Source organism: Talaromyces proteolyticus, assembly GCF_021365285.1.
Source record: "Talaromyces proteolyticus strain PMI_201 chromosome Unknown BGW36scaffold_1, whole genome shotgun sequence".
NCBI classification, from domain to species: Eukaryota; Fungi; Ascomycota; class Eurotiomycetes; order Eurotiales; family Trichocomaceae; genus Talaromyces; species Talaromyces proteolyticus.
This window is the reverse complement of record NW_025764277.1, coordinates 1,384,765-1,412,118: the sequence shown is the minus strand read 5'-3', so window position 1 is coordinate 1,412,118 and position 27,354 is coordinate 1,384,765. Positions and strand designations below refer to the sequence as shown.

Genomic DNA, 27,354 nt, shown 5'->3' with positions numbered 1-27,354 from the left:
CCTATCGAAAAGAAAATATCAATCGCTCGCCAATCCAGGCTACTTTTTTTGCTACCTATGTAGTGCAGCGTAGCTGAGGTGGCATAAAAAAACATTGCTGAACATTTTGAAGCATTCAAAACCAATGTATAATTGTACAATGCAAAATGTAGCTTTACAGATAATAAAAAGACTGATGTGGACGCTCGCTACCTAAACAAAATGTTCCTCCCTCTTCTCTCTTCAATTTCTTTCATACTATACACATGCATCATTCGCCTCATCAAGTCATCCACTTTGATGATAGGAGTCATGATTATGAATGGGAAACAATTAAATCCAAAAAAGTCTACCTTTTGCCCTTCTTCTTTCCAGCAACCACCTTGAATGTAGCACTAGCCTCTTCCTCTGGTTTGGGTTGAGTAGACGATTTTTTCGCGACCTCACTCCAGCCGCCGGAAGAGGCTTTGGGGTCTGTGAACGCACTGGCGCTGACAGGATCAACGATTCCCTTGTCAGCAAGCTTGCGGCGACGGATAAATTCCTCTGCGAAACGACGACCGTCCAAGGTTTGGGAATTAGCGTAAACAGAATCCGAGATAATCTCGGCTTCAGCAGGCAATTGTAGCAATTGCTGAACGAAATCGTCAACTATTATGTCACATTAGCAATTGTTTTTAGAAAAAGTATCATTCCAGGACACACCATTGATCCCACTGTTGAGCCCCTTTCCGAGAGTAATCTTGGACCATTTCGTAAATTCCTCAGCAGCGCGGTTCGGGTTAGCAGTTGGGGTCGCGCTGACGGTGGAAGTCCTAATCGGGGCAATTGGTCTTCCTTTGGCCACTTGAGGAACAGAAACAGTAGCACTGGTGGAGCGAGGCGTGACTGGTGCAGTTGGTTGTGATTTGGCTTTGCCTCCAGCGCCGACAGTAGTCCATGCACCTGCAGCTGTAGGAGTAGGAGGTGCAGCGACCTTACTGGCAAGATCCGCGTACCGCTTCCCAGCAGCCGATGCAACAGGGCTGCTCGCGGTGGCTTGGATAGTGCTAATTTGTGCGAGTTTTTGTTTACGGGCTTCCTCTTCCTTCTGAATCTGAGAAAGGGTTTTGGCAGGGGTTCCGCTAACCTTAGCAACAGGCTTAGACCAAACTGAGCTTGCCGCACTGGCCGTGACTGGAGATGCACCACTAGCCCAATTAGCAGTCGAAGGCAATCCTGGTGCTGCTGTTTGCTGGGCCTGGCTAAGGCGCTCTTGTTCAGCTATAAACTGAGCACGACGAGCCTGCGCTGCAAGCTCCTCACGTTGAGCAGCACTTCGTGCTTCTGCCTCCTGAATTTCTTTCAACGATGGTCCCTTGGGAGCATCAACGGTGTCCTTGGCCCAGGGAGCTATGGAAGTAGATGGAGTGTCTACAGGAGTCTGATTCTGCGATCGAGAAGTCGCAGCAAGAGCGTCAGCCACATTTTGACGATTTCGCTGAGCTGCTGGCGCGGGAAGAGGCGACGCGGAAGGTGGAGGGGGGAATGGATGTGGAATGCCAACATCGCCTTTTGTCCACGCAGCTTCAGTCTGTGCCTGTTTCTGCTGTTGTCTTTGAGCGGTAGCTGCCTTCTGAACTTGCTGCGAAAGAGATAGCGGTTCGTTGAGGGAAGTCTCTGACTCTAGATCCTTCTCTGACAAGGTGTCTTCCGCTCCGATATGAGTCTGTTCAACCTGCTGTGCCATGGTCGCGGTCGGATGGGTGGGCAGGCCTTCTCCGCCTCTCAACCCAAGTTCTTCTTCGTCGGAACGTAGTGCATGGAATTGACGCAGACGCTCGTCGCGGGCTTGCTGTTCAAAAATACTGTCGGGGTGGGTCATGTCGTACTGTTCTTGTTCTTGTTGGAGACGCGCTCTGTCTTGTAGCATGGAATTGATCTGCTGTGAAGATATGCCAGCTTCCTGTTGGCGACCACTTAGTGACCCTTGAGGGAAAGGGCCAGATCGGTTGACGGTCAGGCGATCGAGTAATCCTGGCAATTCTTCATGACTCCCGAAGTCGGTGCCCAGAATCTGGGACCCTAAAGGAAGATTGTTCTGTCTGAAGGGCCCATCGAAGTAACCGGGCATGGTCTGTGGAGGCTGGATAGGACCATGAATAGGGCTAGGTTGGTAGCCACCTGCAGGGGAGTTAATGCTTCCAAAGCTGGGTTGACTGTGGAGACTGTGGGCACTGGAATGATGCTGAAGTTGAGGTTGGATGCTATGGGGTCCGCCTTGTAATTGGATTTGCTTCATCATGGCTTGTTGCTGAGCGAGATGTTCCTTTTGTCTAGCCATGAGGTATTGCTCTTCTTGTTTCCTTCTTTCCAGTGCGTTCTGCTGCTCGGCGGTTAGTGTCGTTCCGAAAGTTGGGAAACTGTTTGCAAATGGAGGCTGCGCTGCTCCAGCTTGGGCCGTTCCAGTCCAAGAGCCGGAGCTAGGGTCAGGGCCATGAGGAATACCGATTTGAGGTACAAGGAATGGCTCGCGCGAGTTACCAATACGGCGGACAAGCTGGGCCAAAGGCTCAAAGTCGAGATCTTCTAGCTTCTTGACTTGCAATTCAGCCGTGAAAAAGCCCGCCTTGAACCAATCATGCATTTCCAAACCCGACCACGGTCCTTGGATGTTGCCTTGCGGATCACGGTATATCCAACGCATACGATCTGGCATGACCATAGTCCTTTGCTGCGCAGTAGGAATTGTACCAGAGCTTCCGGCCGACGGAGTTTGACTACTCTGAGGGCCTTCTGCCAATGAAGCTAAAGGAGTGGGCAAAGCGCTCGTTGAGGAAGGGATAGGGAGCTGTGACGATGAAGCTGAAGGAGATGGGTTGAATTCTGTTTTCATTTCAGAAGGTATTCTCCATGTGATGTTGTGGATTGTGTGGTGTGTAAAATTCTTACCTTGTTGCCTACCTCCATCTTGGTCACCCTGAACCTGCTCCTGCATTGCAGCAGGGAAAAGAGCACCCATTTTGCTGGTTCGGCCAATACTTCCTGTATTTCCAACACCAGATCCGAAGAAACCACCTCCACCAAGAGTAGAAAGGCTTGGAGATTGCATCTCGGCCATGGAACCAAAAATAGGATCGTTGAAACCGGTGAATGTAGCTCTCTCGCGTGTAGGTGTACCAATGGCCCCGGCGGAAGGCCATCCAGCTGCTCCACCAAGACCAGGTACAGCACCGAGGCCGCCCAGACCCGAAAAATTTCTACCGGGCCCGGCACTGGAAGTCTGACTGCGATCGCCTACAGGATTATCCAGCCCAGAGCCTGCTCGTCGCATGGGCCCAAAGGCAGCAGCTGCTTCATCGCGTAACCCGCTTAAGCCCGGATGCTGAGTTCGTTGAACATCTGAGCCATCTGTATCCACATCATCGTCGACCTTCTCACCTCTTGGGCTTTGATAGGGGTTTGTATTTGTCGGGCTGGTTGGTTCTAGGCCATGCAAACCATGTAGATGACTAGAAGAATCGGGGGCGCCTTCGCCACGGCCCATCAGCTCTCGGAGGCCTGGGACCCCGGCAGTCATACCAAATGCACCGAATCCAAGCTCATCAACGCCTGATCCAACTTCTTGGGAGCCCCCAAGAGAAGCGCTGCCGCTCCGTGGCTCGTCAAACGGATTTGTTTCACTACGAGCAGCACGGTTCTTGACAGGCTCACCCCATGGAGATTGAGAGCGACTTCCTCCTTCATTCTCGGTGAGACGATCTAGTCCTTTTTGCAACCCTTTATCTTTCGCCAACGTTCCTACATCTTCTGAGCTATCTTTCGAGAGGAGACCTTTGAACCTGCTTTCACCGCGGAGACTACCGTAACCGGGACGTTTTTCGGTTGCAGAACTAGGTTGAGAATTGGTTGCACCGAGAGAAAAGCTGCCAAATGCGCCCATCGGCGTAAGATTGGCGTTTTGAGAAGCTGATGGCCATGCAGATGAAGCCCCCACCAATCCAACCCCGACTGGGTTTGTAGTACTGCGTTTTAAGGAGCCAAATGGAGATGAGACGTCAGCAACTTCACGGCCGGGCGCATCCTTTATCCTGTCTTTATCTTCGGGTTTTATGGTTGAAATCGAATCGCGGATGTCTGTTTTGCGGCGCAATAAGGAAGGAGGGGGTGTCGTTGTGTTAGGCTCCTCTCTGAAGAATCGATATCCACTCGTTGGTGACATTGGGTTACCCGTAGAATCTTGAGTTTCGCGGCGTCGGACAGGGGGTCTCCCAGAGCTAGGGGACGAGGTATTGAAGGTGTTGGTATGCGAAACAGATGATTTACGTCCCCCCACGGCACTGGTATTATCTTTCGATGCACTTGACGGTGGAGGTTTTAGTGGAGAGTTAACGGTAGTCGTGAACAACTGCGAACATAGTTAGCGTGATGACGGGTGACAAATGAACCAAAGATAACCGACCTCTCTTTCGTCTTCAGTCAAATCCGTCAGCCCCAGCGGCCCATGCAACCCTAGATGATCCCAACAGACTTCCGGACCCGAAGGTGCATCTTTTTGGTCCTCTCGCTTCATCCAAGCACCGTTTGTAGTCGATGTCTCTTCAAGCGGGTTCCAAGTTGCTAAGAAATGGTCCCCCATATTCTTTCCCAAAGTCCCTGAATCTCGTTGGTTCTTGAAGATATTGAGAAGTTGCTCCTTGGAATATCGACTATCAGAAGCGGAACCATTACGGGATTGGTAGCTAGAACTAAGGTGAGGAGGGATGTAGGCAGCAGAGGTAGGGGTAGAAGCGGACATAGGTTGACTGCTATCACGACTATGCGAAAGATTCGTCGCGACGGACGGGCGGCGGAATGTCTGCGTCGCTCCGTTCATGCGGGACCTTGTCCTTCAGCAAGCATCACTAGTTAGCAAGATTGGTTCGAAAATTTCCCTCCGATAGTGTGGTATCTTAAATGCATGATATGCGGGGAAGCTTTGGCTGGGGAAGAAAGGAACGAATGGTCTTACCATTCGCCGCCAACGGAGCCATCTCTCCTAGAATCCTGGTTGTTGCCAGCAGCGGCAGAGGCAAAACTTGAGGGCAGTGGTGAAGGCATGGTTGCTGTTGCCAAAAATACAGAGTCAGTCCAAAGAGGGAACCACAAGACTAAGATTCTGATTGAGAGTACCAGGTACGCGATTCTTCGTGGCGAAAAAGACGGCGCGAAAAAAATAGACGGCAGATTCCGCACACGGCACAAACAAAAATACAGGCCGAGGGGATGACAATGACTGATAAGTATGCAACGAAGCTGTAGTTGTCAGCAGCGAACGAGAAGTTGCTCACAGCGAATGCGAGGATGCGAATGTGGGGGAGGGCGAGGTCGATAACTGTTTTTGAGGACGTAGGAGGAGATCGAGAGAAGATCGAGCCTTGAAAGTACTGCAGTTGCTTCGGTGGAAGCAAGCAGGCAGGCTAAGACTAACTGGCTGCGGTGGCCCAGGGTAATGCACCAATCACACTCCTACCGTGGCATTAGCAGACGCACAATGCCACACCTCACTGCCGCAAGGAATCCTTAATTGTCAACTATGCGAGCCAGCCACTCGCTTTTCCGCCAAGACTCAAGCCATTCGCCTGTGTAAAACGCAATATACCAGAACATTATTCAGTAACACCAAGTCTCTCCGTTTCTGTTGAGGTTTGCTTCGTTATTCTGCACAAAATGACTCTATATTGTACATTAGGGTGCTGGCGCACGTGACTTGTGTCCTTGGAAGTACTAGGAACTTGGCATTCAGTGTGGCATTAAGCTAGGTAGTGGGTGGCAAATGACCCATTGGCCGTTATCATAAGGACACGGTCACTTGCAGCCTTTGTATTTCTAGAATAACTGTCGTTTGATCGCTGTTTACAACCATCTAAAGGGACTTGGATATACGAACATAGCATACAAGCAATCCGTGGTGTGCAAAATTGGAGCCAAGTGCATTTAATAGAGCTGGTGTAGGCTTATCCTAGGTCGTATAAGCAAAAAGATACACATATTATTGTGTTTTGTGTTTTATGGTGATATGTTTCCCAAGTCGATCAGGCTAGCGTTTCGTTGTCCCAAGCAATGACGCTTGTTCCTGCAGAAGTGTGGCTGGGGGAGGAAGAAAGCCACTTTCTTGCTGAGCTCTATAATTGTAGGCCCTGAAAGCCTAACTGACGCATGCCCAAGACTAAGTCATATATGGTACCGTCTACGAAATATATTTCGATTCTTAGGTACCGATGTATCAGTTGAGAGAAACCTGTCAATATAATAAGGTCTCTCAGCCTCAGGCTCCCTGGTGGGGCTTGCCGTTTGCACTGTTTGTCGCGGCGGGCCGTCTTTGTTCCAGCTCAGGCATCCGGGGCTGATGTCACGCAACTGACCAGGCTGCGAAGACTTGAATAACCAGAAAATCAAATAGATGTCCCAGGACCTGCATCAAGAAGCTCGAAATATCGAAATAGTTTCCGAACATCTCCAAATATCATTTATGCGATGGCTGAGTCAGGAACAGATTCCACCCGCATCCTGGATGTTGCCCTCCAGTCATTGAGGGGCGATGGACAGACAGAGGCCACAATACAAAATCCATACGAATTGGTTGCACTTGTCGGACATGCTTCCTTGGTGGCTGCCGGCTTTCGGCTGGTAGGCTTGGGCGAAGATCATACCCTTGGTTTGTCATGCTATCCTTTTCTGAATAATTAATAATGGCTGATAGCTTGATAGAAAGCAATACAGATGCCACCGTCTTGCCGAAAGAATGGAATGCGCACAATTATACCTACGCTTTTCGCTACGCACCTTCCGAGTCATCGACCCAATATATACTCAAGGTCAACCGATTAGGCAGCAATGCTGTCGTTATGGGACTGGCCGGTGAAGATAAAGCAACGTCGTTTGATATACCTGTGAACGATTACATTTCCGCTATTACATTCCCCTTGCAATTAGGCCCGGGTGCGATAGACAAATTGAAGGAGGGTTTTGTGTCTCAAGCTCGGCTAGAAGACTTGATCAGTCTTTTCAAACTACACGTGATCCAAAAGTTCACACCGCCGAGGTTACCAAAGGAAATCACCGACGAGACGGAGTACCGGCGAACACAACCTGAAGAGCCTCCCAGGCACGACCCGTTACGAGACGATCAAGCTCCTGCTCCTGCTGTTCCGCGCCCGTTTGACGATCCGTTAGCTGCAGCACCGCAACATCCCGCCCCAGTTGGAGACTTTGCTCCTCCTGGGTTCGAGGATGAATTCGAGATGAATCGTCCGCCGCGTGGAATCATACCTCCGTTTGGAGGAGGGACTGTACCGAGAAGCGGTCAACAAGATCTTTACCCCCAAGGGTTAGGACCCTATGATCCCTTGCGAGGAACATTTGGACCTGGTCAGGGCGGCGGCGGCATGCATCCTACGCCAGACGACCCGATGTTCGGGGGCTCAGGTGGACAAGGTGGTTATGATCCTCGAGCACCGCCAGGGTCTCGTTACGACCCTGTTGGCCCGTGGGATACGCCTCCATCTGGCCGAAATCAGGGACCAGGGGGGCGCGGCTTTGGTGGTTCGGGCGGCTTTGGCCCCGGCGGCTTCGGTGGTGGTGACATTATTTGATCCGGTCGAAGTATGGTTGATGTTTTATTATCGACTAATTAGTTAGTTTGTACGAGTTATGAGATGATGACAATAAAATTGAGACGAAACACGATCACTATTGTTGACTGGTTTAGAGAATGGAATCAGTAGTGAAGACAATGATACCATGCGTTCAATAATACTGATAGTAAGAGGTGTATTGCTAAGGGTCCGGGAAGGCGGCGACCCATGTGTGGCACAGTTGTGCCACATGCGGTGGCGCTCCTCCCCCGGCCGTGTTTGCACCAACGAAGAGCAACCATCCAGACTTCCCCAAAGCAAGCCTGCAACCCTCTACTGTTGCTTCCTGCAGACGTCCGCCTGAACCATTCTGTCTAACAGAAACACATCGATATCAAAGTAGCCCATTCTTCCTTTCTTCTGTTTCTTGTTTCTTCGCATTCCCCCTGCCTTATTATTATTCTTGCTGGCGGATCCGTATCAGCACGAGACTCCAACACCCCGTCCCGTCCGCCCCTCCTTCTCAGGTCCTGCTGCGCTGACCTGACCCTTGCCCACAACACAAACATGGAAAACAACATGGAAATCGACACAGCGCGCTCGCCAGAGCCTCACCGACTCTCACCAACTACAGATCCAGGGTCTATACCGACTCTTGATGGGTGGATTGAAAACCTGATGAACTGCAAGCAGCTCGCAGAGAATGACGTGCAGCGATTGTGTGATCGGGTTTGTTTGCGCATACAGTACCAGGAGAGGCTTTCCATTGACTTGAAGTGCTATCGATAGGCGAGAGAGGTTTTACAAGATGAATCCAACGTCCAACCAGTAGTACGTATCGATGAGCGCTTTGCGGTGGGCGTGCACTAACTCCATGTCTCACGTCTCAGAAATGCCCAGTGACGGTCTGTGGCGATATTCACGGCCAATTCCACGATTTGATGGAGCTGTTTCGAATTGGAGGACCGAATCCAGATACAAACTACCTTTTCATGGGTGAGTAATGATCCTAGAGACTGCCTCTTTCTGTAAGGCTGAAATTCGGGTTTCAGGTGACTACGTCGATCGTGGTTATTATTCTGTTGAAACTGTAACACTTCTCGTCTGTCTCAAAATTCGCTATCCTCAACGCATCACCATTCTCCGTGGAAATCACGAGTCACGCCAGATTACCCAGGTGTACGGCTTCTACGACGAGTGCCTTCGCAAATATGGGAATGCAAATGTCTGGAAATATTTTACTGATCTTTTCGATTATCTGCCGCTCACTGCCTTGATTGAAAATCAAATTTTCTGCCTCCACGGTGGCCTCAGTCCGTCCATTGACACCCTCGACAACATCAGGTCCCTTGATCGAATCCAAGAGGTTCCTCACGAAGGTCCTATGTGCGATCTTCTGTGGAGTGACCCCGATGATCGCTGTGGCTGGGGAATCTCTCCCCGAGGCGCTGGCTACACATTCGGGCAAGATATCTCGGAAGCATTCAATCATAACAACGGCTTGACTCTAGTTGCTCGTGCCCATCAGCTAGTAATGGAAGGATACAACTGGTCCCAAGACCGAAATGTCGTGACCATTTTCTCAGGTATTTTGAGACCTCAGCATAAAAATAATCCAGCTAACGGGACTAGCACCTAATTACTGCTATCGCTGTGGTAACCAAGCTGCTATCATGGAGATTGATGAACACTTGAAATACACATTGTATGTCTACATTTCTGTTTTAACTGATTCGGCTTACTGATTCTTGCAGTCTTCAATTTGACCCATGCCCCCGAGCCGGTGAACCGATGGTTTCGAGACGGACTCCCGACTACTTCCTTTAAATCATGAATAGACTTAATATTTCGAAGATCATGACTGTTCACTTGTTTTTATTGCCGGTGTCACTTGGTTCTACAACGAAACGGACCTTGGGTCGGCAGATAGGTGGCTCGAGGAGAAAAGGGCCAGCCTCTAGAAATCACGTATCAAAATCCTAATTTACGCATGTGTGTACGTGTACCTACTATTCAATTGTCATTGATACCATACCTTAAAGACACGAAATCGTCTCTACATGCATTGCACTTAGTCCTTGTTTAATAAGAGCAGCATTTGTTATGCAGCTATTAAGCTATGTCGCCTAGGTAACATTGAACGATTGCTGGACTAAGTACTTCTTATTAGATGACCTGGGTGTATATTACCGAGTATTTTTGAATGTTCCATCTTTTCTTTCAGAAGTAGTCCATTCTAGACACAAATTACTTGTCTACTGATTTTGGCCTATGTATAAACAAATTTTAATAAATCGAGGAAGGAACTTGTATCAAACAACGATCCTGATCTTTTGCATGGAGCCGAATTGATCGAATATTTCGTGAGCTCTTCGGTCTTATTTGGCACTTCGATGCCGTGAATGTGACCGTATATTTCTATCATTTTTTCTAACGAATGATATTAGTGCTATGAAACCCATAACCACTTCGCCGTCGTCGAAATCAAGCTGATTCAAATTCAAAACCTGGGGTGGCGATTCTGAATTGTTTAGACCGCGTTTAACTCTCCTTTCATGCCTGTTATCGACCCAGTTGTCCCGAAACATGTGAGTAGCATAGATTGAGATTATCTGATACGATTATTTTTGACTAGTCCATCTATCCTTGAAGCCAAGCCGTATGCTCGAGAATATGGGTGCTTATTATCCAGCGAACCATCATTGATCATAACACTCGATAATGACACTATATCTACTAAACATCTTTAGAAGTATATCTAACAAGAGAACGAAAGATTGCGGCGAAACCTTAGACGAACATCTGTGGCTGCTGCCATGGATATTATGGAAATCGATTGACAACCTCTTCACTTCATAATCACCGTCAACGTTCTGCGATGGGACCACTGGACTGGCTGTACCGGGGAAGATCTGCACCTTGGATCTTGATATTATTCATGTCCGTATTGATGAGTTGTGCACCCATCTTGTCTTTTGGTTATAGTAATTGTTGCTGAGGCTCTTATTATTTTGATCTAATTTACTGCCATACTAGGAATTGAAGCGTTCTGGTCTTCAGAAATGACATCTTTATCCAGTTCAACTAATCCTGGAATACTAGAAAGTGCATGGCTATCTCCGGCGTTGTCTTCTCCTGCACCTTCGTCCTCATTATCAAAGTTCTGCGATTCAATTACTTCACTAGCCACATTAGACAAAAAACAACATTGTGACCGTTGGGATCCAACTTAGTTGGCTAAACACCCTCGCTGTCTGTTCGATTGTAGTCATCTGTCGAACCCTTTTACTGCCCTGACTAAATATACTTGAAAAGGCTTCCTGATGTTCAGCGATGTTACCGTTCTCTAGTTCAAACAGTGTAGGGGAGTTCAAATATATATAGCGATTTTTATATCAGCATCGATCATGTCAGTGTCCGAACCTTTGTCATTATCCTTTTTCACATTCTCGGCAGAAGCATCGCCATCTGTCCGTTAAATCATCCGTTGGCGTAGTGACCTTTGTGTGCTTTGGAGTTTGATTGAGATTTGTTTCTCTCTCTACCACCAACTGACCTATCATTGGCACTTGAATTTAGAGACGAATTCATATTTAGCCGCAAATTTCGAACTAGATTATTGGCACCAGGGTTTATGATGGGCCGACTCGATCATCACTGCCTCCTTCGCCCTTGTCTATGCCCACGTTAGGTACTGTAATGCCCTTCTGTCGTTTGGAACGGGTCATACAGTTTGATCATGGCGGGAGACCTTTCAAAGAACAAGTCCTCAATTTAGTCTGTATCTGGATTTACTAGCGGCGTCCGCACGCACTCCCAACCCTTCACATCAAACCATTCTCTGTGTCTTCCCTTGCCAGATAACACATCGTTTTACCAGACTATAGTAGATATTTGGAATAGAAACCCAACCATTTCACCGACCTGATAGGAAATCCACTAATATCGACTCTCTCCATTTTCTTCCACGTTGTTGGTCTCTGGCTTCATCTCGTTGCTCACGTAATGATCCTCGACTGTTCTTGCGGAGTTTGAACGCTTAGCGTACTTTTTATACTATATACTCAACAATTTGAACATCTGGAACGTGTCGTATTCGTTAGAATTAAGCTTAGTTTTCTTATTAGACAAGTCAGATTAATCTATCCGCTAACTACAAAAAACATTATCCTCTTGGATTTATGTCTAGCTAGCTTTATCTGGAGGGGTTTATAGCAGAAAATCCAAATCTTGCTCCGGATCATTTAAAGGCCCGCTGTGTTGACGTTGTTGCTTATTCTGAGCGTATCAATGTCACATTCTTTCCACTCGACATTATTGTGCGTATATGGTGGCCCTACATAATACTGCTGTCTGTTGTCTTATTCATGTAATTGGATTTACTCACAGCCCATAGAAACTGTACCACGCAGGGACTTTCGTGTAGGAAGATATGTGCGTCATCAGTGTACGCAGAAAGAAGAGTCAAATGTGTGGGGTGATGTGAAAAGTGGCCGGCGTTTTCACTCAGGCCTGTCGACGACCCGACTTTTTGTCCTTTTTGTTTGGACAAATTTAGATTGGCACCATATTGCTTTAATTGGCAGGCTCTAGGTTGCAGTACTCTCAAAGGCGTGCTTGACTCTGTGAATCCGTGACTGTGGTCAAACCGACGGCTTTAGCGCCAACGCAGGTCAAGCTGCGTTGGCGGGCATTTTGGGTAGGAATTTTGATAGCTGTATGCATATTTATTGGGTGCACTTAAACGGAACAACAATTACAGCAAAGATGTAGGAAACCAATTCAAGCAACGTGTGTGAGTAAAAATTTACTTCCAGAATCGGAAGGTTAGGGCTATGGTCGGGCACGTGATCTACTGGCAGCCCTTACATTGTATGCTCGAGTTGTTCTCTCTGCATGGACCGTTACAGCCTCTGGGCAGCTTCTTATCGTATTGCTAATTGCTGATATAGGTTCTAATTTGAGTAATTCAGTAGTCTTCAGTACCTCCGACGACAAACCCGAGCCTGTAAGGTGAATCTCTTTTCGGAGGCAGCCGAAAGATAAGTTTGTCGCAAGTGACCATGGCTTTATCAATCGATACCGCACGATCCATTGACAGATAGACAGCTCAAAAATTGTGAATTATTTCAAGTAGTTTTGTACGCGATACCACTTGCAAAGTGATAGGGAGCGCTGCCAAATGCTGTCTGACAACGCTACTAGTAATAGCACCGGCAATATGTGGGGGGCAAGATGCTTGATGTCCCAATCAGTGACCTTGGCACTGCATGGTAGGAGAGAAAGGGGCTGTGGGAGGCGAATTCGAAAAACAGAATCTGTATCAATAGGTTTACCTTTCTTAATGTAATAATGCGCTCAATGGTCTTCTGTCTGTTATACTATACTCATATGACACTGTAGAAGAGTTTGAATATAGATATTGTTGGGTTCTTCTACTTTTCGTCTACATTTACGCCAACTTATGTCAGGTTGAAATATGGGTTTCTCGGGGTCCCATTTGTAGACGGATAAAAAGTTCAACTATTATTAGTATTGATGGGGGAAGGGCTCCTCTACCCAATCCACCTTTGTGCTGCTATATTCAAACTTTCGTCATCCTATTGTGGATTCCATTCTTACAGCCAGTCCCCCTATAGCAACCCGACCAGGACGAAAGTAACCTGCCCAACCCTAGTGCCTTAGAATGTTGGCACCGCGTATCGCTTGAGTTTAGTGGGCATTCGGGACTAACGCGGCTTTGCTGGACACCGACTAGGTATAGACCACGGCTTCCTTCTTGGCTTTCATCATAATTGAATTACTTTCAAATGTTTTGAGACAAGCTTAAACTTCTGGACCATAGTAGCAATCGCGTAATCTGTTTTGCCTTTGATAATATTTGATGTTGCTCCAATGTTCTTAATGACGGGGATTTCACCACATATAAACTTTGCACGTCAAACTTTCCCGTCATGCTATAAAGGTTTGCACCTTAATGGCTCTGGTCATATTTCGATGTATATTCAGTTTGAGATCACACCTCGACGATTCTGATTTGCTTTTAACAAATCCAAAATGACTAGGCTGATAGAAGTTCTACTCATTGCTTCACATAACATATGCTTCCAGAATGTGGCCTTTCGTTGGGTTAAATCATCTTTAGAATTCTAAATTCCTTCAAAGCCATCTATGATAGCAGCTATAATGCTCTTCTTCCTTTTTGGGGGGTGGGTGGGTTTCTGACCCAGATGCTTTCTTTGATTGGCTTCCGGTTCTTTCGATTCTGCTTCGTTATCGATGGTATCAGGATATGCAGTATTTCATTGAAGTAGTGCATGTTGAAGAGGTCTAAGAGTATACGAGGATATGGGTTAACAGACAAAGCTGTCTATACCCTCAACCTATGAGGCCCGCGACCAGACTCTGGATGGCGTATTCTTCAGGCAAATCTCCAGAAATCTGAGTCATTATCCTCACCGCCAAGCCTTTCAAGACCCAGCAGTAATGCTCTGCTCGTTCCACCAACACCAACCAGTGACCCAACACGATAAGAGCAGCCGGAGCCCGCCGTAAAATCATTTCTTCGAAGTGGCGAGGAACTCTTCTTAACCACGATTCCATACCAATCCACACCGTTCCGACTTCATCGGCTCTATAGGTCAGCAAGCAGCAGTCTACCAGAGTTTCTACGGCTTGAAGCGTGGCCATGACGTCTAGAGGATCATCGGGTTTCCCTAATGGCTCAGCCATACGATAAGGCAGACTGCGAAGATGTTCCAAAAGTGCCGGAGGCGAATGGTTACCGACCCCGGAATTTTCATTTTCAACATTGACAAGGGGAATAGACGCATTTACGAGAAAGGAGTTGCCACTGACTTCAGAGCAAAGAGCAAAGTTTGAGTCAATACAGCCACGAATAGATGCAGTGAACAACTCAAGCGAATTTTGATCTGGTGTGTTCGGTTTTGCCAACGTCCACTGGCAGCATCGTTGAATGCAAATCATCTGGGCACCTGTTTTCAGCTCTTCAGTATCCAGATTGACGGTACTATGTTTCATCTCGTTCCATCCAGCTAGGAACCCCAGTTGGAACTGCGCGGATCGATCTAGGTGCATTTGTTTGGTCGTCTCAACGTCCAAACGCGCGGCCATATGGCTTGCTGAAATAGCCAATACACCGCACATTAGCCAGCGCAGCTGCAAGGCTTGTTCAATAACGTCTGTCTGCCAGTACGTAGACAGTCTATAGTCCCTAGCTGGCAACGTCAGACTCGTCGTGGTCACAAAGTGGTGAAAATATCTCAGCGCTTCTAGATCAAAGTCAAATCCAGGAAGTATGGATCCTGACAATGCGGATCTAGGGAGTACAGAGGTTTTCGCATGGGGTTTCGGTTCAACTACGAGATTGGAATCTTGCTGTGCTATTCTCGAATCCTGACAATCAGGAACCAGCGATGGGCCAACTACACTTGTCGACCGGGAGACTTCAAAGTACCTGAGTTTCGTGCCCCGGAAGAAGGTTTGCAGATCCACCGAGCATGCAAAGTCATCAGAAGGGTTGCTTAAAGCATGAGTTGTGCTCCAATGATGCCTCATCCTTTTGAAGCTAGCACAGAGACTTCCACAGCCGGGAGCCAAACATTTGTAACCCGCAATGACCGGTAATCCATCCACCGGAGGACAGTCTGCAAACGGAGAACGCACATCATCTGGGTCCAGAACGTGTAGCTGAGAAATGGATGACAATAACCGCTGTCTCTCACCGCGATAGATCTTATGACGAAGCAGGTGGCTCCCTAGTGCATTTTTCTGAATGGCGTACTTGCATTCGCGGCAAATCAGCACCTTGTATTCTGCATCGTATCTCAGGAGGTCACCCAGCTCAAGGGCAGCGGACATGACACTGTAAATGCTTTGAAAGACATATGTAGATTGGAGGTTTGAAGAATTCTATGTGTGAAATGCGTTCGATTATCAAGAAACATTAATAACGCACTCGTGGTGATGAAATGCATGACTAATCCGAAAAGTATGTGGGTCGCATGGAACGGCATATGCTGTTCCCGTTCCTCTTCCGGTACCCTACTATGCCGTGCTTCGATCTCAAGTATAATATCGACGAAAAGTGTTTACTTCGCTTGTTCTAGCCGATATGCTGACGAATAACCTAAAGCTATTAGTTCTGGCTTTGAAATTCAATGGCTATCGCGGGCTTTCTTTCTGTAAGGTGGAGAATCGAGATATAAAGATGGGACTTCCAAGCAGACATCAACATCACATTCAGTTTTCCTCCACGAGTCCCTTCACTGCACACTCTAAGGCTTCATAAGTTATTCTTGCACATTTCTCAACTCGGAAAAAGTAAGCCATCGAAAATGTCATCAAACAAGGCCGCATGGCTCAATAAAGCCGGAACCCCCTTAGAGGTTGGCGAAGCTCCTCTGCCTGTTCCTGGCCCCAACGAGATCGTTATTCAGAATGCTGCCATTGCTATCAACCCGCTAGACTGCCACATGCAGGACCATGGAGTCTTTGTCCAGCAATTCCCTGCCATCTTTGGGTGCGATGTCGCTGGAATAGTCTCCGAAGTCGGGACAGAAGCGCAAGGACGCTTCAAGAAAGGGGACCGCGTCCTTGGGTAGGAGTCTTCCTGGAACCATGCATACGTCAAAACCATAGTACTAATTCTGGAAATTTGGTAAATAGCCACGCAATTAATCTGGTAACTGGCAAGCCTCAAGATGGAGCATATGCTCTGTACACAGCTGTGCCGGCCGACAAAGCAGCCATCCTCCCTGACTCCATACCCTTCACCCAGGGAGTGGTTGCTGCTTTTGCTTTGGAAGCCGCAGTATGCGCACTCTCAGTCAAGACACCCGGAATCGCTATGCCTGGTGTCCCAACTCCCGCTCTCGGCCTCCCGTATCCATCCTTACAGTCCGTATCTTCAAATAAGACACTCATCGTGTACGGCGGATCGTCCTCTGTCGGATCCATGACCACCCAACTGGCTGCTGCAGCGGGAATAAAAGTCATTGCGATTGCGAGCGAGCGCAACTTCGATCTCTGCAAGAGCTGTGGTGCATCTGAAGTGTTTGACTACCACGAGTCTGGATTCGTCGAGAAAGTCATCGCCGCCGCCTCCTCCGCACAAGGTCGGGAGTTTGTGGGCATTTTCGATGCCATATCCACACAAGAGACCTACGATATCGACCTCAAGATTCTCGCTAAACTAGGCGGAGGCCACCTCGCCGCCGTGCATCCGCCACCACCCGAGGTTCCAGAAAACGTCAAGGCCGGCATGATTTTCGCTGTTAACGATGTTGCCACCCCCGTCTGGAAGGAGTATGTAACGCCGGCATTGGAGTCCGGGAAGCTCAAATGTCTTCCTCCTCCCACCATTGTTGGGAAGGGATTGGAATATGTCAATGAAGCACTAGCAAAATCGAAGGCTGGCGTGAGCGCGACAAAGCTGGTGGTGGAACTATGATGGTGCCCGTTTTAGATATTGAAAAATAGAAATGAATATATGCAAACACGAGAGATGGCTCCGAGATTCACAGCTGATAGCTTACTTGCCAGTTGTAGGGAGAAGCTCCTTCCCCACACCACAAAACCGGCTCGGAAGCCGCACCTTCCTGAACTGCAAGTTCCAATGGGCATAAGAAGCTGCTGCTTGGTTTCGGCCGCTGGATTTTTCTCTCTTCTTCTTTTTCTTAAACAGTATGGATTCTGCTCAATTGGCCAACATCATAATCTCTGCTACCGCTATTCTTATCTATTCCCCAATCCGTAGCAAGGAAGGCTATCATCTTAGTTGTTCAAGAACGCTAGACCTGCAAGGCTGAGATAGCGGAAATGAAAGCAGACGAGGTCCGTAGGAAACCAGCAGAGCAACAAAGCAAAAGTCTATGCAATTCTCTAATTGTTATTTTTTTTAGTAGTGCTCTAGCACATACCCTCTTGATTTATACTAGATGTTCCTCTTCAATAGCGTAAAACGCGTAAGGAACGCGTAGAGGAGAGTTGACGAGACGACGGAGGAGACAACGACGAAGACGGTAGAAATTGGTAGTTAATCGATCGGACCACGAGCGAGAACCCCCTGCAAGACTCTGACTATGTTATATTGTAGTAGCTGTCTTATCTGTCTGTTCTTCTATACTACTTTGATGCGTAAAAACGTCGGCGAGGACCCGGAGAGTCGAGATAACGAGGAAAGCGATGGAAATCAGAGGCCAGCCTAGGCGTGGTGACGAGCGACAATCCCGAGTGGTTCACTAATCACATTAAGTCTTTAGACATTGTAAATAACGAGAAGTTTTGAGTGATTGGCCAACCAGTGGACCTGTGCAGCAAGTTGTCGTGGATCTGGAGGATCGCGGAGATAGTGGAGGCGGTTGAGATCAGAAGCCATCCAACGCGATGGTAACGAACCAGGACCTAAAGCAGTTCTTCAGTCGTCTAAGATGCTTGAATATAATATGGGGACGTACGGAGTCAATTGAGAGGATTTTACGTCAGGTTGTTGTGGATCTGGAGGGTCAAGGACACCATGAAGGTCGTAGGCCATTCAATGTGGTGGCAGCGAACCTAAAGCAGTGCTTCAGTCGTCTCAAATTTTTGATCCCAAGATGAAGGCTAATTCCATCTAGGTTATACAATCGTGTTGCAGCTCAAGTCGAGGAATATCTCGACATCAAGCTTTCTCCCACGGCAATGTACCCAGTTCGCTATACAGAGCCCACTGTTATCATGTACAGCTCACCGCCACATTCCCTGTCTCTTTACTTGCGATCATGTACGGTATAGTTATCTATAAGTGATAATAAAATGCATTTACTATATGTAACCGAGCTATCTATGAGCAAAAACACGGCGTATTTCAGCTACAGCAATATACCTAGGTATAGAACACGCTTTTTCACATGCTTCCGTTGCTTATTTCAATACCATTGCAGCAGAGTCAATAATAGTAAGATCAGCAAACTCTCGATACCAAATATCTTCCGGCCATTTACCGCTGCCCAAGTTTCGCCTTGTTACTATCTCAAAGCGGAAATTGTCTTCAGTCGTTTTCAGGCAGTCGCAACGCCAACAGTGGCATTCTTTGATCTCGCAATCTTCCATCCTCCCTACAATGGAAAAGGAAGAATCGGCCTCGGCAAAGAATTGGCTAAGCCACTGTTTCAGATTTTCATGTGGCGATATCACTGGCGTGCGTATATGTGACTGGGATTCTGATCGGCGGAGAAAACTCTTGACCGCAATTTGAAATGAGAGTATGCTGATTTGACGTAACTTGCTATCACGAGCAATCAAAACGAAACCATTTGTAATACCGACATTTGCAAATGGATGAGCTTGAAAGCTGCAACTGTGTACGCGGCCAATCTTACGAACATGGCTGTAAAGCGGTGCATAACTCCGCAATGTTAGGCGGATGGATCTCAGCGGTATATTACCAGGGTATTGCGTTTCACGAATGAGATGTCGTATTTCAGGAAGTGTTATGGTCCAGCAGGGGCAAAGGTCGATTTGCCCGGCATATGGCATACACTTTGGTTTTCCCCAGTTAGCAATCTTCAGAGGAAGTGGAAAGCGAATCTTGGGAGGCTCCCAAGCCGATTTTTGATGAAGGCTCCAACATCCGCTGCAATATTTCCAACGACTATCTTCTAGTCGAAGGAGAAATTCTATTCGGGATTTATGTCGAATCTCGATATTAGAACCTTTGTTGCAAAACATGGGCTTTGGTTCATGTGGCAGTACATGAGCAAGTCTCAGTGATTTCAAAGTTTCGGTAAACGATTTATAGTGAGCATAGAGGTATTTGCAGCATAGCGCAAAACAGAGCTGATCAGGAATATCGGGGAGGAAGCAAAAGATCTCATCCAGGACTTTCGGAGGAATTTCCTGGATGGGTTGAAATGCTGAGCATTTTGGCCGAAGCTTATGAGCTCCCAACATTTCCAGGTGTGTTCGAGTTTGTTTCAGCAAAGAACTGGATGTGTTCGAGGCTTGACGTTGTAGAGAGCAGGGCTGAAAAGGTTTCAGTACACCAAGGAGCATTGTTGCCTAGCCAGGTTGCCTAGCTACCCCTGAGTCGTAAAATTTCCTAAATGAGTCTGGTTGGTAAGTCAGCATTGATGCCTGGTAGTGATAGCAGTAAGTTTTGGATTATGTGGTAGCACTAGAGAAGGTTTCTCAGTACTGCCATGAGGCTGGATCTGAGGCTTGTTTGTGCTGGGTTTCCTCAGTCAGCAATATCATCCATCGGTTTCAATCTCTATTGGAAAACTTGAAATATAATCCCATTCCCATATCCAACTCACTGCTCTGTGAAGTACCGCTGTTAGCGACCTATTCTGACCTGAAGCAATACGCATTTCAAGATGTGTACAACCCATTACGAAGCTTCCCTGTCCTGGCTGACGTCCCTCTGGCCTAGAGACAGGCAACACAACATCATATGTGCAGGCAGTAACGGCTGGAAGCATTCCCGCGAACCCGTGTAACAACGGTACGGATGACGCCGACACTTTGATAAAGTGTATTAGAATAAAGTGTGTCGACAGTTATGCTGGCCAGAACTTCTAGACGGTCTCCGAATACCGCGAAGCGCTGTCCTATCAAAGTGACTTCTTCAGCAAGGTCTGGCCAACTGCCGGCTGTCAACACCACATGCCAGCCTGAAATGCTACCATTCCAGGGGATGGGTGTTAACTTTAGATTAGTCGCCTGTTTCTTTCGTAGTAGTATTGTCATATGTAATCCAAAATCTTTCCTGGAGTTAGTTGAGTACGGGGGAATGGCATGGAAGAAACCCGCATGCCAACGAAATTAAAATTAATGTCAAGCTACATGTTCACAGCGAAAGGAATACTGAATACTGGACACTGGATATGGATAGTGCGGGGACCGGAGTTCCTCCGATGATGGCATAACCCCGCGTTCTGCCGTACATATATATGTAAATTGCATTATTAATCTTGCCATCCCCCTACATCAATTAACAATTATTTGATCTCTGTTGCACTCGTAGTCACACTCGATAATTTATCTTCTTGTTTTCCATCACGCACAGCTGTAATACTGCCACTGCTATTTCCTTCCTGGCTGTGTCGTGCATGTATCTAAACTTGGTGTGTGCCGCACCAGCTCGATCCATCTCGCGCATGACCACGAGCGCTTTTCGCCTATCAGCTCTGCAATCACACCTATCCCTCTCCACCACAACAAGTTTCCCAACAAGAGCACACCACCTCAGAAACATGACTATCCCAACTACTCAAAAAGCCATCGTCGTTGAGACGACTGGCGGTCCAGAGGTTCTCCAACTGAAGACCGACTACCCAGTCCCACAGCCTTCAGATGGACAAGTGCTTATCAAGAACAAGGTTTCTGGCATTAACTACATCGACACATACTTCCGCACTGGACTTTACCCATCATCCAAGCCGGAAGTTCTCGGCCGTGAGGCTGCAGGGACTATCGTCGCTCTTGGTCCAGGCGCAAATCCATATGGGTTCAAAGTTGGAGACCGCGTCGTATGGATGAAGACTGCTTCATATGCGGAGTACTCTGCTGTGCCTGACCGAGATGTTGTAAAGATCCCCGATGGGGTCTCGGATGAAGAAGCCGTTGCCTCGTTTCTCAGTGGGTTGACAATTTTAACTCTGGTCAAAGAAACATATGCTGTCAAGAAGGGTGACACGGTACTTGTACATGCTGCTGCTGGCGGTGCTGGGTTTCTGATGGTTCAAGTTCTCAAACTGCTTGGGGCTATTGTTATTGGTACCGCGGGAGGACCAGAGAAGGTTGCCTTGGTTAAGAGCCTGGGTGCTGACCATGTGATTGATTACCGTAGCGAGGAGGGCAAAGATTGGGTGAAGCGTGTGAAGGAAATCACGAATGGGCGTGGCGTTGATGTCGTGTATGACTCGGTTGGCAAGGATACTTGGGAAGGTAGCCTTGATGCTGTGAAGAGAAAAGGGTTTATTGCCTGGTTCGGCAATGCTAGCGGTCCTGTCCCAGCATTTCCAATTCAGTGAGTATACACCATCACTCTTAATATATATAGGAAGGTGTCTAACAATACTATATAGACGACTAACCCCAAAGTGTGTCACGATTGCTCGGCCGTCAATGCTGGGGTATGTCGAAACAAGAGAAGAGTACGAAGGCTACGTGAAAGAACTGTTTGATCTTCTCAGTTCTGGAAAACTGAAAGTCAAGATCCACAAAGTCTATCCATTAGAAGACGTTCAGCAAGCACACAAGGTCAGATTCTTCTGCTATGCAGTAAAAATGAGACAACTAATAATTGCTATGAACAGGACCTGGAAGGCCGAAAAACAACCGGCAAATTGCTTTTAGCGCCCTGAGTGGAAGCAGCTAAGAGATTGTGTATGGCCAACAACCACATATTGATATCGAGAAATCCCAGATAAGTTGCGAGCTTTACGTAGTAGCTATCTAAATTTAGGATATTCTTGCTACCAAGGTGTGAAGCAAGCCATTCACTTGCTATGCTACTAGTTGAAAACGACGGGCAAAAAATCCATGTCTTAATAGGCCATTCTCCAATTTGCGGCTCTTTTCAAAACTCCTCGTCTTCACTCTAGAGCCCTTCGGCATGGGCGTCAACTTTTTCAGTTTCGTCTTCTTCCTTTCCCTCAAGTTTTTGCTCTTTGGTTAGATCCCGTGGTTCCTTCCACTCAAGCATGAGATCATTCCACAAGACGGTGTAGAAAGTACAATATGCGGCGAAGACCTCATCGTAGAAGTACACTCCACAATTGAATTCCCATACATTGGTACAGACTTTCATCCCTGTATAGTAGTAATTGAGGAGATTCTCTTCGACGAGAAATTCGAATTCCAGTTCGTCGATGTTTGGCAGTTTCTCCCCAGGTGCCAGGTCGACGTACACACCGTCGGGATTTCGACATGCTTTAGCGCATAATTTGCCCACTGGATTCAGGTCAGGCCCGTGTTTGTTGTAAAAGTCCCGCACTTTCTGCTCTGGCATGAAAATTTCAGTCACTTCAAATCCGTCAATGTCTTGGACAGCAGTTGCGTGAAGTTCGTTGGCTTTTGAAAGCCTATCAAAAAGACTGGCCTGTTCATCGGTGCTAGTGCAAGCCAGAGCAAACTTCATCACCTTGTGCGCAATTTCCTGTGTCATAAACTTATTTTTACGTTTCATCCGTTCCTGTTCCCAGTCCGCTGATGATTCCTTCTCGGCTTCGGGGTCGAAATAGTGCCCGCCGAATAGGAAGGAACAAGCTTTGTTAAAATCGCCGGGAGCCACTGAGAGAAGGCGGAGGTTGTCCCAAAGCTGTATCTCAGCAAGCTCACAAATGTAAATAGCAGAGATGATGTTGTTGTTGTGTTCCGAGGCTACTTTGTGAAACACGAGGTAATTAAGCCAGTTTTTGATTGTGCGGGTGGCCATTTGGACTGTCTCCAAGTTGTTGGGCTGCACCTTGTCTGGAAAATGGGAAGAGCTGCAATGCATAGATTAGACGCAGCCCGAAAAGTCCTGGTTAGACAGACCACTTACAGAAAGCCTTTGACGACCAGTTCGAAATCGACCTTGAGCTTTATCTTATTGAAACTGATATTCGCTTGTGAGCGAGCGACAAGGATCCCTTCTTTGTCCATTTCCTTCAACTCCCTCTCCGAGACACCCCCGTACAACTTAGCTCCCACGTCCACTCCACCATATCTGAGATAATCAGCAAAGAGATACATCCGTTCATTCAACAGCCGGCGCTTTTGCTGATACCTGTTGAGTGCTTCCTGCAATCGACTTTTGGACATTATTGATTGATATGATTAAAAGATGCTGGCGAAGGTAGGTTCCTACTTACAAAATAATAGGACGGTCACTGTCAACGGATTAGTGAATCGTCCAATGAATCATTATGCGTACCACTCACAGACTGTAGATGTTCTCTTCGTAATCATGGTCATCAGGGGTGATAGGACCTTCAGCAAAATAGTCTTCAAAGCCTGTAGGTTTTGGCTATTGGAGTCATGTCAGTGGAGGTAAGCTTGAAGCAACCAGTGTGGAGGATACCTGTCCAGCTGCTTTGCTTTTTGGTCTGTTCTTGTATTTCGCCTTCATCGCCAGTTTCTTTTTCTGCTTTGCTGTCAACCCTTTAACTTCGGCTAGAGCTAGCGGTTTCTCTTCGGCATTTTTGTCGTCACGATAAGCCACTGGGGGCGTATGAACTTTTTCTTCTGGCTTGTCTGGAGGAGGCTCTACTATTGGCACCTCAGCAATAGTGGTGGATTTTTCTGCGGATTCTGCAGATTCAGCAGTAACGGGGTCGGGTTGTTCTTCACGACCCATGATTGAAGTACGATGAGGCCGCGAATAACGATGAAGAAAGGGCAAAGTGAAGGTAATCAGAGACAGGCAAAAGTCGAGAAGAGAGTGTGTTGAGTGGATTTAGAAAAAGCAACGACCTAGTGTCAATCTGTGGAAGCAAATGAAGCTGAGCCGAGGACGTGTTTGTTTGGCAAAAACATGGCCAAGACGAAGGTTATATTAGAAGTGATGCGGCTGTCTACCAAGTCCACCAAGAGAATAGAGAATAGAGAGTAGTGGATTGAGAAGGAAGAGGAGAACAGAAGTGACTGACGTTCTCAGGTCACTGGAGGTGCTCGATTGGGAACCGCGCCTTCCTGGGGTAAGACCAGGCAATAAGGCAGGAACAGGCAGAATATAATACTACATCTATTGGAGTTATTATCGCTGTTACCGACTGGAATAGAAATTGCCAGGGATATTGCTAGAGAAACCAACTACATCTACCATGGTAACTAGAGTTTAGGGCAGGTTTAAGTATTCCTTCAATAATGAATTATATGTATAATCACAGAAGGAGACATGTGATTACAGAAGCGATACACGAATTGAGCTGCACCAACTCACCGCTGCCCAACATTCGCGCATCGCACATACACAAATTCGCAGTGACACCTTAGCGTCCAATGAGGATCTCTCCTTGCTCAACACCGCAGTTGGCATTTGACTGTTTAAGCCGGGCCAAGCTCGGGCAATGCCAAGGCCAACAAAGAACTGGTCTCTTTGGCGGCGGTGGACGAGTTTCCGACATTCTAATATGGACTGACAACTGTTGACGGCGGGTTTGCACTGCAGCGACTCTGAGGGGACGTGAGAATGCACGGTCGATGGTATCCCGGGAGGAGGCAGCGTGAAACAGGGGGATTGGCCTGTCTAGTCAATCACTAATTGTCAATGTCATGTTAAATGTCGATTGATGCGCGAGTCCGACGAGCCTCCGCATGTTGGCTGCACGGCCGATCAGGAAGGATCTCGTGGGCTTCTGTGTTAGACTGTTCCACGTTGCGGCCTCAGCCTGCAGCCCTGCAGCCCTTCAGCCCTTCAGCCACGCCGGGCCTGCTGCGCCTTGTTTGGGCGGCGACGATCATTGGAGAGGCAGTAATTAGAGGGAAACTAATCAGCAGAGGCTTGGGGTCGGGAGTAGTGTAGTACTAAGGAGTAGTACCAACCAGCGACCACCAAGGAACTGGAGGTTATTGGCGCGTCGGAGGAAAACCTCGCATACGTCATCTGCAGGGCGGTCAGCCAGCGGCCGTGGCTGGCCTTAGGCAGTTAATATTATTGGCAGCAGCGATCGGCCCGCAATCATTCGAGAATAATATTAATATTGGCATATTCCGGCCTGCCTTGGGACGTACTCTTCATCTAGTTCAGTGTTGTTGCTGCTGGCTGCAGTCTTCTCTGCTTCCTGCCCCTGCCTAATTCCTTGTTTTTGCTATTTCCTCCATCCACCACAAGCTGCCCCTCCCTGCACTCCTCCGTTGGCGCCTTGGTCTCTGCCTCCTGTCCAGCATCGCTGGTGTCTCGTGTCCACCTGCTCAATCAATGGCGGATGCACCCTGCCGCTTTGAGTAGTCGCCAGCCCTAGTGATAATCTAAGCTGATATGGCATGATACTATTCTCAGCCGTCTCTTGCTTTGATCGTCTGTCGTCGCTCTCCTGACTGCCGCCGTGCGGTTGACTCACCGGCATGCGCTCCTAACCGATCCCTTTTGTCTCCGTGCGACGTCGCAAATACTCAGCTTTGCCATCATGCCGTCATCTTCCAGATCAGACAGCTTCAAAGGACAGAGTCTTGATAGCGAGAGCTTCCCGAACACCTTTGACCATGCCGCCGCTGGACAGTAAGTTGTCAACTCCCTCCCCCGCATCTATCATGTCGCCTCGCTTTCAACCAGTTACACACTCTCAATGGCTGTGCTGACTCTGGTATACAACTAGTGACGGACTTCGTTGCCATCTATCCGGCTCTCTGATAGCGAAACCGTGCACAGCGGGAGAGGTTGCCTTCTACGAATCGAGTGTCTACCATTCCAATATCCAGGCTTTCATGCCCCAGTGGTATGGAACACTCACCTCGACCGATCAACAGCAGCCGTTGTCCATGGTGGCTGATATTCAGCACCAAGGACGGATCATGTTGCCTCCATTGACCGCCTCTCTCCCGACAAATATACCAAACGGCCCGCTCCACAAACCAACGCCATCACAAGAAATACCGTGGACGCCCTCAGGGGGCCGCAAACTAAATACTGGCATTTCAATTGTATTGGAAAATATCGCCGAAGGGTTCAAGCGGCCGAATGTCCTGGATGTGAAGCTAGGCGCTCGGTTATGGGCGGACGACGCTCCTCCGGCAAAACGCACAAAATTGGATGCTGTTTCAAAAGAGACGACGAGTTCCTCGTTAGGTTTTCGTATTGCAGGCATGAAAGTATGGGTTGGTAATGACGAATCCTCAGCGGGCAACACGGACCCCGAATTTACCGATCCGTACATGACCAAATATGAAGGATCCGCGGCCCAACATGGCCAAGTTGTCGAAATCAATGGCTACAAACGGTATGACAAGTGGTACGGCCGTTCTTTTACCGCCGAGAATGTGACGGAAGGCTTCAAGACCTTCTTAGCAGGAGCCAAGGCTGGCAGGGTTGACCGGTCAAAACTTATTGCCTCTCGCGTGGCAGAGGAACTTCGAGCCCTTAAATATGCTCTTGAGTCAGAAGAAAGCAGGATGTACTCGTCTAGCGTATTAGTGATATACGAAGGCGACCCAGATGCCTTGGAAGAAGCCTTGGAGTTCGAGAAAAAACGAAAGGAAGAGGAGGAAGCTAATCCCCGTGCTGATTCACCAGAATCAGAAACATCACAAGCATCGAAGGAGATTGATATATCTGAACTTGGCACTCTACAGCCATTGAATCTCCAACTCGGAGAAGGAGCAAACGTCCAACAGGCCCTGAATATTCAGTTGGATCCCCAATCGCTCTCTGAAATAGGAGCGCAGGACGGTGACGACGAAGAAGAAGATGAAGAAGAACCAATAAAGGTGCACGATTTTCGCCTGATCGACTTTGCACATGCAAATTGGACTCCGGGACATGGACCTGATCAGAATTCCCTGATGGGCATCAGAAGTTTAATAAAGATCATGGAAGATCTTGCAGAGGAAAAATCAGAAGCTGATGGGAAAGCATGATGCCAGCAGCTACACATTGATGCCTTGATAAGAACTTCAAAGATTGCTGGCAATCTCAAAAAGTTCAGTGATGTATTGTACCTATTATCTACAGATTTCCCATGTTACTTAAGCATTCTAGCGATCAGTCTTTAATAGATTCTACTTCGTTTACTCTTTACGTTAGCTGAAATTATTAAGCAGAGGTTTCAATATTTGCTTTTGGATATATTCAGAC

The 27,354-nt window shown here is 47.7% G+C and overlaps 9 protein-coding genes across 9 annotated transcripts; 5 read left to right on the top strand and 4 right to left on the bottom strand.

Moving 5' to 3' along the window:
* Positions 1-48: 48 nt before the first annotated feature.
* Positions 49-5,380, bottom strand: BGW36DRAFT_366987 (uncharacterized protein). The gene is made up of 7 exons (XM_046214804.1): positions 5,131-5,380; positions 4,970-5,063; positions 4,755-4,847; positions 4,421-4,700; positions 2,911-4,366; positions 685-2,844; positions 49-630 (listed from the first exon to the last, which is right to left on the bottom strand). The coding sequence occupies exons 2-7, from the start codon at positions 5,056-5,058 to the stop codon at positions 329-331; spliced, it is 4,380 nt and encodes a 1,459-aa protein (XP_046077783.1). The 5' UTR covers positions 5,059-5,063; positions 5,131-5,380; the 3' UTR covers positions 49-328.
* A 963-nt stretch (positions 5,381-6,343) lies between these two features.
* On the top strand, positions 6,344-7,738 carry BGW36DRAFT_8511 (PI31 proteasome regulator N-terminal-domain-containing protein). The gene is made up of 2 exons (XM_046222642.1): positions 6,344-6,655; positions 6,709-7,738. The coding sequence occupies exons 1-2, from the start codon at positions 6,475-6,477 to the stop codon at positions 7,590-7,592; spliced, it is 1,065 nt and encodes a 354-aa protein (XP_046077782.1). The 5' UTR covers positions 6,344-6,474; the 3' UTR covers positions 7,593-7,738.
* A 271-nt stretch (positions 7,739-8,009) lies between these two features.
* On the top strand, positions 8,010-9,644 carry BGW36DRAFT_8550 (serine/threonine-protein phosphatase PP2A catalytic subunit). Its single transcript, XM_046222644.1, has 6 exons — positions 8,010-8,303; positions 8,364-8,405; positions 8,465-8,570; positions 8,627-9,160; positions 9,207-9,279; positions 9,329-9,644. The coding sequence occupies exons 1-6, from the start codon at positions 8,142-8,144 to the stop codon at positions 9,399-9,401; spliced, it is 990 nt and encodes a 329-aa protein (XP_046077781.1). The 5' UTR covers positions 8,010-8,141; the 3' UTR covers positions 9,402-9,644.
* Positions 9,645-13,952: 4,308 nt separating this feature from the next.
* Positions 13,953-15,455, bottom strand: BGW36DRAFT_284790 (uncharacterized protein; the record flags this gene model as incomplete). Its single annotated transcript, XM_046210263.1, has 1 exon — positions 13,953-15,455. One exon carries the CDS (start codon positions 15,453-15,455, stop codon positions 13,953-13,955), a length of 1,503 nt encoding a protein of 500 aa, XP_046077780.1.
* Positions 15,456-15,931: 476 nt separating this feature from the next.
* Positions 15,932-17,046, top strand: BGW36DRAFT_353576 (putative quinone oxidoreductase; the record flags this gene model as incomplete). Its single annotated transcript, XM_046213449.1, has 2 exons — positions 15,932-16,194; positions 16,263-17,046. 2 exons carry the CDS (start codon positions 15,932-15,934, stop codon positions 17,044-17,046), a joined length of 1,047 nt encoding a protein of 348 aa, XP_046077779.1.
* A 1,451-nt stretch (positions 17,047-18,497) lies between these two features.
* BGW36DRAFT_421724 (uncharacterized protein) lies at positions 18,498-19,628 on the bottom strand (the record flags this gene model as incomplete). Its single annotated transcript, XM_046219609.1, has 1 exon — positions 18,498-19,628. One exon carries the CDS (start codon positions 19,626-19,628, stop codon positions 18,498-18,500), a length of 1,131 nt encoding a protein of 376 aa, XP_046077778.1.
* Positions 19,629-20,830: 1,202 nt separating this feature from the next.
* On the top strand, positions 20,831-21,943 carry BGW36DRAFT_421723 (putative quinone oxidoreductase; the record flags this gene model as incomplete). The annotated part of the gene is made up of 3 exons (XM_046219608.1): positions 20,831-21,606; positions 21,665-21,839; positions 21,896-21,943. 3 exons carry the CDS (start codon positions 20,831-20,833, stop codon positions 21,941-21,943), a joined length of 999 nt encoding a protein of 332 aa, XP_046077777.1.
* A 236-nt stretch (positions 21,944-22,179) lies between these two features.
* On the bottom strand, positions 22,180-23,919 carry BGW36DRAFT_402785 (Argonaute siRNA chaperone complex subunit Arb1-domain-containing protein; the record flags this gene model as incomplete). Its single annotated transcript, XM_046218868.1, has 5 exons — positions 22,180-23,068; positions 23,125-23,373; positions 23,435-23,452; positions 23,504-23,589; positions 23,644-23,919. 5 exons carry the CDS (start codon positions 23,917-23,919, stop codon positions 22,180-22,182), a joined length of 1,518 nt encoding a protein of 505 aa, XP_046077776.1.
* A 1,287-nt stretch (positions 23,920-25,206) lies between these two features.
* On the top strand, positions 25,207-27,334 carry BGW36DRAFT_366974 (arginine metabolism regulation protein iii). Its single transcript, XM_046214803.1, has 2 exons — positions 25,207-25,782; positions 25,880-27,334. The coding sequence occupies exons 1-2, from the start codon at positions 25,691-25,693 to the stop codon at positions 27,135-27,137; spliced, it is 1,350 nt and encodes a 449-aa protein (XP_046077775.1). The 5' UTR covers positions 25,207-25,690; the 3' UTR covers positions 27,138-27,334.
* Positions 27,335-27,354: the final 20 nt, after the last annotated feature.